General features: G+C 34.9%; 1 protein-coding gene across 1 annotated transcript; it reads right to left on the bottom strand.

The window, feature by feature from the left end:
• Positions 1 to 197: 197 nt before the first annotated feature.
• On the bottom strand, positions 198 to 953 carry LOC107062934 (NAC domain-containing protein 78-like). Its single transcript, XM_015314209.1, has one exon. It carries the CDS (start codon positions 951 to 953, stop codon positions 198 to 200), a length of 756 nt encoding a protein of 251 aa, XP_015169695.1.
• Positions 954 to 10,268: the final 9,315 nt, after the last annotated feature.

Here is a 10,268-nt window from a genome sequence, read left to right as displayed (position 1 = left end):
CATCTCAGTGAAACATAAGAATAATGATCATAATTACTATTTCTAATGTATAAAAGGATGTATGAAGTAAAATATAAGCAAATATTGGCCAACCATCATTGAGAAAAGAAAACCAAGACTGTTCAAACACCCAACTTCACTAAAAGTGCAAGAATTCTAATTTATACAACTTGTTCAAGAATTCTATAATTACAAAATTAAGCAGTAATGCTTCTTAGACAATCAAAGTCAGCAGGTAAATATTGATAATCAAAATCTAGCATGGACATGGGTTCGAAAGTATAAGGAGCTGATAATGGCTCAACGAAGTTGCTCGTTCCCTCGTGCATATCATTCTGCAACTCTAATTGTGTCACATATTTCCCTCCCCCTCCTTGTAATCCCTCAGTAAAACTAGTCGATTCCGCCGAGCTTTGGTCTTCCAACTCCTCTTCAGGAACAATATTCACCAACTTCAATTTTCCTTTAGAGCGAGTTCTCTTCTTAACAGAACAGAGAACATAATCTCTGCAATCCTTGTCAAATTTATCAAGAAGATACTTAGAGAGGGTGTATTCCTTCATCAGCCAATCACCATTTTCCTTCTTATACCCTTTATTCATATAAGTCATGCTCTTCTTGTATCCAATCACTGGTCCACCATTCTTTCGAACGGGTTTGCTCTTGTCTTGCTGTTTCCAATTGCCCTTGTTTCCCACATCACGACTATATCTTGATTTGCTTTTCTTCTTGAGTTTTGTGATGAAGAAGCGATACTGAGTACAGTCATCGTCATTACAGCAGGGTACTCCGTGACTGTAAATATCCCATGGTTCTTGTTTACTGTAAGTATCACCATGAGTAGTGATGAATCCAGAATCATTCATCAATTTTCCAGCAATGAATCTCAACAAGAAAGTAACAGCTTCTGCTTCAGTCGGACTAAATCGAAAACCCTCTTGCAAATTCTCCATTATACACTCAATTTCTTTTTTTTTTCTCCTCAAAACTATAAGAATGAATGAAAAGAAGAAAACAGGGTAGCAATTTATACAGAGGTTTTCAGAAAGACGTTGCATACAAAATTTTTAAGAAACTTTTTTTACATTTTTATTATTTACACGGTTTCTAATTTTTATGGAAACTTTTTTTAGGAAAGAGTTGTGACTATGTTAATTAGATTAATATTTTCGAATTGTTGAGCAATTAGTTATTTAATAAGGAAATAATAAATATAAGTATACTTTCAACTCTAATTTTTCTTTATAAGGTAAGTAACTATAATTTAACACCTTGTTTGGATTTTTGTTACGGTTGTGTTGTATTGTATTGTCAATTTAAATATAATATTTTTTTAATTGTTACTTAAATTTTATTATATCGTTTTGTTTAAATACATCGTTAGACAAGAGCCGAGTAGGAAAAAACCGGGTGTTTACACCCACTCAATAAGCAAATGACATGTGTAATTTTCTTAACTACAAGTATTTATTCTTAACTAGAGTTAACTAATATTTTATATTTATACTGTTAAAGAATGACAAAAGTCCCACATCGGTGGTTAATGAGATGGGTGGACTCCTTATAAGGCTTGGGCAATCCTCCTCCCTTTGAGCTAGCTTTTGGGGTGTGAGTTAGGTCCAAGACCTAATTTAACATGGTATCAAAGCATTGATCAAGGGATTCCTTAGAGGTTTGAATCTGTAGTTTCTGCAATTGTTGAAGCTGTAGCAATGGTGGAATCACAGAGTTCAATGGTAGAAGATAATCCCCAGACGAATCATAATCATCCACTTCATCTTCAAGCATCAGACGCACCTGGTGTTGCCTTGATTCCTATGAAGCTCACAGGGCCAGAGAACTATGGTGTGTGGAGCAGGTCAATGCGATTAGCACTACTAGTCAAAAACAAACTGGGATTTGTTGATGGCACATGTGCTAAGAGCTCATACAAGGGAGATCTGGCAGTCAGATGGGAAAGATGTGATGCAGTCGTCTTATCGTGGATAAGTGCAATAGTTGCACCAGAATTAATGACTAGTATAGTATATGCTTCTAGTTCGAAAAAGATCTGGAATGACTTCAAGGAGAGATTTGATAAGTCCAATTTGACAAGGATTTTTCACTTGTGGAAAGAGATCAGTATATTGTCACAAGGAACTGATTCTGTGACAGCTTATTACTCCAAAATGAGAGATCTATGGGATGAGATGGATGTGATGGTGCCTTCTCTTTCTTGTGATTGTGTTGAGTCAAGCTCACACGTTGAACATGTTAAACAACAAAGGTTATTGCAGTTTTTGGTAGGTTTGAATGAGAGCTATGCTCAGGTGAGGAGTTCTATTCTGTTGAGTCCATCCGTTCCAAGTGTAAATCAAGCCTATGCAATGGCTATATAGGAAGAAAGCCAAAGGAAGCTAGGACAAACAGGAGGTAAAGAACCTTTGACAATGATGGCAGGAAAAGGTGCTCAATCACATAATTTCAACAATCAGATCAACAACAATTTTCCAGCTAAGAAGACTCAGGGTCAGAATTCACAAGGCAGAAGGATGGGACTAGTGTGTGATCATTGTGGTTACAAAGGTCACACCAGAGAAAATTGTTATAGAATTGTAGGATTTCCAGCAGACTTCAAGAGTAAGAGAAAGGGATCTGGATCTGTGAATGAAGCATATGCAAATAACTCCACTTCTGAAGCATCAGGATCTGGATCAGCATATGCAAATAACTCCACTTCTGAGGCATCAGGATCTGGATCAGCATCAAAATTCTATTTCCCAGGAGGTTATTTCACAAAGGAGCAATATGAGCAAGTCACTAAGATGTTGCCTCCTTCCTCACCTACAGGAACCTGCAGGGCTGATGCCAATGCTGCAGCAGGTATGAATCCTTTGCCTGATAATGTTGGTGGAAATACAGGAAGGTGGATTGTTGATTCAGGAGCTACACATCATATTACATATTGTGAAAGTATGTTAAGTGAATGTAGAAAATTATCAGAATCCAGTTGTAATAAGGTGCAGGTGCCAACAGGAAATAAAATTCATGTAGAACATGTAGGAGATGCAGTGATTTTGGGGAATTGCAAGTTAAAAAATGTTTTACATGTACCAGACTTCAGGTTCAACTTATTGTCAGTCTCTAAACTGATTAAGGATCTGAAATGCATGGTGTCTTTCTATCCTGATTTATATGTAATGCATGCTCTCTTTACTGGAGAGGTGATTGGGATTGGTAAGGAAAATGATGGCTTGTATATTCTCAGACAAGAAGTACTACCTACTGTTGGAGCAGTACTCAAAAACAAGAACTCAGAAGAACATAAACTTTGGCATCTTAGATTGGGACATCCCTCTTTGAAAGTATTGCAGCATCTACCTATGTTGCAAAATAAAGTGGTTGAGGCAGTACAAGAAGATTGTATGATTTGCCCTTTGGCAAAACAGTGTAGACTCAAGTTTCCTTCAGTGTTACTCTATACTACTAAGATGTTTCAACTAGTACATCTAGATGTTTGGGGACCTCATAGAGATCGAACTTATGATAGAAAACATTATTTTCTCACTGTAGTTGATGACTTTAGCAGATTTACATGGATTTCTTTACTGCAAACTAAGAAGGATGTAATAGTTGTATTGAGAAGCTTTATATACATATTATAAATACTAGTGGAGTTTGCCCGGGCCCAATATTAATTTATTGTTCAATTATACATTATAGAAGAGTATATGAAAAGGGGAAGTGTAAACATTAGTGGGCAGATAACAAATTATTGTTCTATTATACATTATAGGGGCAGATAGTAAAGTAACTGTTGTGTGTACAGTATTTCACTGTCTGAATTTGTGTTGCCTGTCTTTATTTTGTGACTTATGAGATGGAGTAATGTAGCTGGAGCAATAAACAATCTGGTTTTTTTTTTTTTATGTTAGCTGAACCAATGATAATGTCTTCATCATCCACTGCAAATAAAACAGAAACATAAATTAACAAGTTAATTTTGGAGATGTATGGATACATATATTTGTAATTGAACTTGCCTATCATCATTTTGGAATGTACGTAAATCATGAAACGTCTGGCTTCTTGAGTTTTATGATAGTTGGAATTAGGTCCTGGTATTTCAGAAGGCTCATATTCTCCTGTTCTTATTGCCAAGGCAAAAGAAACTCAAATATTCCTTTACCTTTAGAGCTTGAATTATATCGGTATACATCATTGCATGGTCCTCCTTTGTCAATCCAGTATTGCCTGTACAGATGCACTCTCAGGAAGGTCTTCTGGTCACATTGGAACCAGAACATCTTGGCTGGCTCTTCGGGAGCATTGGGGAAGCCAGAGGCTGCTCCCCCATCAATGGATCGAAAAACTTGAACATTCCATGTGTCATGATCATTTTGCTTCCTCCATCTCTGTTCAAAATTGTAGAGCACATCCCAAGTAGCCCTTCTGTTAGGCAATGGATATCGTGCCAAGGCTCTCTTCGTCTGCCTTTTAGAATTGAGGCACCAGGGAAGCAAACAGTGAGCCACAAAGAAGGGCTCGCTGAGAGAAATGATCAAGGAAGTAAAAATAGCTAAACAACGAACAGAAGCTATTACATGCTATTCCTGTACATAAATGATTTTACAGGCCAAAATTATATTCGATATATTAGCTAGCTAATGCAGATTAGAAAGCAATGACAACAAATATGGCGAGGGCGGAACTGTTTGTCCAGAACAAAAGGAATAAAGGTTATCTATACCAAGCTTAGATCTTTACCGTCATTCCATTGTCTGAATTATCAAATACAGTTTGTATAGAAGCAGATAACACTCGGTGACCTACTACTTCCTGTATGGGGAAAAAGGAGATATCACAAACATTGTAAGGACATGAACTACTGCAATTTCGAAAGATTAATTGTTGAACAGAGATCGCTTGCGACAAAACGGATTGTTGCAGGACATAATAAATAAATATATATATAAACAGAGGTAGTGCATACTCATCAAAATACTATGTTAGAGGTAGAATGATCATCATGGCAAGTTGGTGTAGGCGGTCGGATCAATAACCTCACACAATTTGAACTTTTTGCTATTGATAAGGCAACATAAAGTTGACCATGTGAAAAAAACAGGTTCTCGCAAATAAATTCCAACAAAATCCAAAGTTTGACCTTGAGCTTTATTTATAGTCATAGCATAGCACAATCTAACAGGAAACTGCGTTCTTTTAAATTGGATGGACAGTTTTTCATCTTGTGATGATAATAATGGTATTCTTGGAATAAAAACATGTGTATTTTTGAAATCTCCTGTGGTAATCTTAGCGCTAATAACATGAGTTCTGAAATCACAACAGGTCAATTGTGTACCATTACATAAACCTTCACATGGATTTAAATTTCGTAGTAATATAATTGGGCAATTCTGTTTCAAATGTAACATGTATGGGGGTAAACTTGCGGGGTTTAAACTGTGAAGTAGATCTTCAAATTGTGTTTGATTGTTAAACTCAAGAGCTTCATCAGTGCCACTAAATGTTTTTGACTTTCCATCGAATCGATGGATAAGCATGTCATTCATTTCATCAACAATATCATTTTTTGTTGTCAAGATCACACGGGAATCTGTAGGATATGAATTAGAGTATATGGTGAATGTAAGTTTCCATATGTCGCGGTGAAAAGTTTATCTAGAGATTCTTTTTCAATTGTGTAAGGAATAGGCAGAAAATTTGGAATTTCAATCTTGTTTATTGAGCTGATTTTTTCTTGTCCATTTCCAACTCTTAGTAGATAATCACAAAATGTGGGATCTGTTTTTGCTCTCATATTTTCAGATAACTGAATATTTTCAAGTTCATTCCAAATGGTAGAATATAACAAGCTTTCTGCAATAAAATCTTCCTTTTTCCCATATCGTATAACAGGAAGAGTTTGTCGGAAATCACCTCCTAAAACTACCACTTTTCCACCAAATAATGTGTTCGTATCCATCAGATCTTTCAAGAATAGATCCAGAACTTCTAACATTCTTTTTTTTAGCCATGGATACCTCATCCCACACAATCAATTTTGCATCTCGAATTAAACCTGCTAGCGAGCTTTCTTTGCTAATGTTACAACTTGTGTTATCGTCAAGGTCAATAGGAATTTTGAACCGTGAATGTGCAGTACGTCCACCTGGAAGAATAGAAGCAGCAACACCAGAGGTAGATGTTGCTAAAGCTATATTACCCATAGATCGTACAATTGCTAATAAAGCACGATATAAGAAAGTCTTTCTAGTTCCTCCTGGACCATCAACAAAAAATGCGCCTGATTTGTTTGAAAATATCCTGTCAGTAATCACATTATATGCAATCATTGTTAGGGTTTTACCCTGATTTTCTTACGTTATTTGAAGTTTATATTTTCCTTAAAAGAAAAGTTAAAGTATTACCATAAATGCTTAACTTTTTATGAAAGGAAAATATTATATTCTTCCATATTTGGTTTCTTTCTTTAGAAGAAAAGTTTGGAGATCTATAAATTGAAGATCCTTATTCTCATAGTAGAACACAATAAGATCCACAATGTAGTCGTTTAGAGTCTTGTTTATGAGGAGATTTTCTCCTAAACATATTTATGATTTTTTTAATATTAGTTTTCATTATGTAGGTCGCTTGACGAAACCATATTAATAATATATCTTTAGTATGTTTTTATTTGTCGTCTAATTTATCAATCATATCATGATTTGCAAATTATAAGATTCCGCATGACGCCCTAATCACCTTCATAACCCAACAATTGGTATCAGAACACATGGTTCAATGATCCAATGGTTAAACAAGATTGAAAACAGATTCAAGTGGTTTCAAATCAATTTGCAATCAACGTGATCATAATGAAGATTTTTGTGTTACTACATGTGGAGAAAAAATTCAAATATATTTTCAACATATCCTGCTGCTTTATCCTTAAAAACAAAATCAACTTTAAACCCAACAAACTTTTAATGCTCGGGCTCCACTTTTAACTCATGTATTTACTTTTAATGCATGAGCTCTACTTTTAACTCATGCATCTTACTTTTAACGCATGAGCTCTACTTTCAACTCATGCATATTACTTTTAACGCATGAGCTCCACTTTCAACCCTGATCATAACTATTAACACATGACTCCAATTTTTAACTCATATCAATTTTTAAATCATGATAAGCAGCAGTGATACATGAAGATTGTGTGAAGAAAGAGGATCAAGATTATTATGCTAGAAAATTCAAGTCAAAAGAGGAGATTTGTTAGGGTTTTGTCCTGATTTTCTTACGTTATTTGAAGTTTATTTTTTTCCTTAAAAGGAAAGTTAAGTATTACCATAAATGCTTTAACTTTTTATGAAAGGAAAATATTATATTCTTCCATATTTAGTTTATTCTTTCCTTAGAAGAAAAGTTTGGAGATCTATAAATTGAAGATCTCTATTCTCATAGTAGAACACAATAGGATCCACAATGTAGTCGTTTATAGTCTTGTTTATGAGGAGATTTTCTCCTAAACATATTTATGATTTTTTTAATATTAGTTATCAATATGTAGGTCGCTTAACGAAACCATATTAATAATATATCTTTAGTATGTTTTTATTTGTTGTCTAATATATCAATCATATCATGATTTGCAAAGTATAATCTTCCGCATGACGCCCTAATCACCTTCATAACCCAACAATCATTTGATTTTTGTTTAGTTTTTGTGTAAGAGCAGATCGTCTTCATTTCCAGTAATAGATCTTTCGAAATGAACATCTTTTGCCTCTTTTGCCATTGAAGAAGGCCTGATAGTTTCTGAGATGAGTTCATACTCATTCATATCATGGCCCATAGAATGTAAAATGTCGTTGATATGATTTAAAGTTTGATAGCTAGTTTCTTTTATTCCAACAGTTTGCAACACTTTATAGTCTTCGAGCATCGATTATTCAAATTGCTCCCATAAATTTTTTGGGTTGGTTGGACTACAATACACCAATAGTGTAGCAAATAAACGTCTTAAACTATATGGCATCTGATAACCTGCGGCTTCAGACATACACTCTATCAAACTATTGTCACAATGTAACAATCCTCTTTTCTAGACTAATTCTCTGAAAGTCCTACAAGGCTCTCGATTTACAGTCAAAAGATCTTTGTATGATGTTGGCCCTCGTACATGCATCTGTAGTAATCGAAGATAATATCGCTCTCCTTCTATTGGATGACATGTGACAATACGTCCAACAACACAACGTTTTTGTCTACGTGCCCAGAATTTTTCACTGGACAACCAGACAAAATACTCAAGAAAGTCTTTGTATAGTTAATTGAGTTCTATAGCATATTTGTCAGTTTGGTTCATATGAAAGAACTCAGTTAACATCGTTTTTCTGATCATCAGATAATTCACAATTGCATTTATATCTGCATTGCTCTTAAAAGAAACGAATTGTTGGCCTTCTAGATGTAGCTGAAGACGATAAACGCTAGGAGACATTTCACTTATAGTGAAGCCAAAGAGACGCCATGCAACCTCTGGAGGTGATATCCATCCAGCAGACTGATACTCTTTTACCTCATTAATTTATCTCTGTAGATGTATCACTATTTTGTACACAAAATGCAATCTTGGCATGTCCTTTGCAAATGTATTTGTACAGATACTTTACGACTTCGATGTCAGAGCACACTTCAACATTTATGTGACAATTAAATTTTCCAAGTAAATATGGATTGTACGGGACCACCCAAGAGTTATCCAAATATTGATTTCTCACTTTAACAACTTCTCCTGTATTTCTTCTTCTATAAATTGGATAAGAATCACTTCCTTTTGATGTTTGATTGGCAATTTTTTTTGGATATTTAAACTTGCAGTAACCTTTTTTTTTATTACAAGAATTTGTTGGGTTTAAAGTGCCACAAGGACCATGCATGATGCATCATATGTTTAATCACAAGCTTACGCAAATTTGAATCTACAACATCATCTGGTAATTCAGCAGGAATTATATCATCGTATGCTTCTGCTGTCAACAGTTTGTGCTCATTACTTAGTATAATAAGAAAGTGAGCATGAGGTAAACCTCGCTTTTGAAACTCTACAGTGTACATATAAGCAACAACTTTTCCGAAGACATTTTGTTTTAATATATCGGTCTTTAGTTCTTCTATTTTAGCCCTGAATACTCTACTAATTAAATCAGGTCTGTTTTGCGCATCATCGCTTGATGATAGACGTTCTTTTATTTCTGGCTAAGATGGGTTGCATGTTATAGTTATAAATAGATCAGGCTTACCAAAATGTTGCACTAATGCAATGGCATCCATATAACGTTGGCGGATATCTCTAGGTCCTCCTATGAAAGAATTTGGTAGAAATGTTTGTTTTCCAACACTGGAAGAGTCTCGTTCACCTAGCCTCAAAATGTCAAGGAGTCCTTGATATATACTCATTCTAAACAAATTTGGATCGTATAAAACAAAATCCAATCTTTGTGTCTCTAATTTGATGTATTCGTCAACTGAATATTGCTGCAATAATCTTCCTGTATGCAAGATGTCATCTTCATCATCATTTCTCATTTGAAGTTTATTTCAATAATATAAACTGCGTCTCTTTTGCGTTTTCCTTTTTGTAAAGTCTCATCTTCCATGTCGAGGTATCCATCAATAGAGGCAAATATTTTTATGTTAGGTAATTGTTTAAGCTCGGACAAAGTAGGATTTCTAGAAGCATTTTTCCCAGTGTAAAATTTTTAATACCACAATGCCACCCACCTTGCCCATGTGGAAATAACAAAGGGTACTGTAAAGGATCATAGCAACCAAAATAATAGTTGACTCATTGTATCTTGTCACAGTGAGTATAAATTTGAACATGCGATGCATGAGTAGCATGACCATCATTTTGATCAGTCCATATTGCTGCAACTTCGGTAGTAGAAGGTAGATTATACACTCGTTGATCCAATCCAGCATCACATTTTAGTGCTATATGAAAGTTTTGCAAGTTTGGCGTGTTGTCAAAGATCGTAGAAACATTGAATATGGATTGTCTTTTAGTATGGTCATAAGTTCCATTACTATTGATTCATGTAGCCTGTCGGAACAAGACATTCTGTTTTGGAGTTCATTTGCATTATCACAGTTGTAAATTTTTTGGTTTTCTTTCTCTGGGATATAAGGCATCTATCAGGTGATAGATCTCCCCTAAACTTTAAATGTGTAGATACCATGATTTCTTTGAGCTAAATCTTTGTCGTAATTAACACCAA

The sequence above is a fragment of the Solanum tuberosum genome, unplaced genomic scaffold (genome assembly GCF_000226075.1).
Source record: "Solanum tuberosum cultivar DM 1-3 516 R44 unplaced genomic scaffold, SolTub_3.0 scf00285, whole genome shotgun sequence".
Lineage (NCBI taxonomy): Eukaryota > Viridiplantae > Streptophyta > Magnoliopsida > Solanales > Solanaceae > Solanum > Solanum tuberosum.
Note: the sequence above shows the minus strand (reverse complement) of the source record. Positions and strands in the feature narration are given on the sequence as shown.

What these genes read in the sequence shown, in the direction of transcription:
- LOC107062934 (XM_015314209.1), bottom strand. Translation starts at nt 953, where the DNA reads ATGGAGAATTTGCAAGAGGGTTTTCGATTTAGTCCGACTGAAGCAGAA.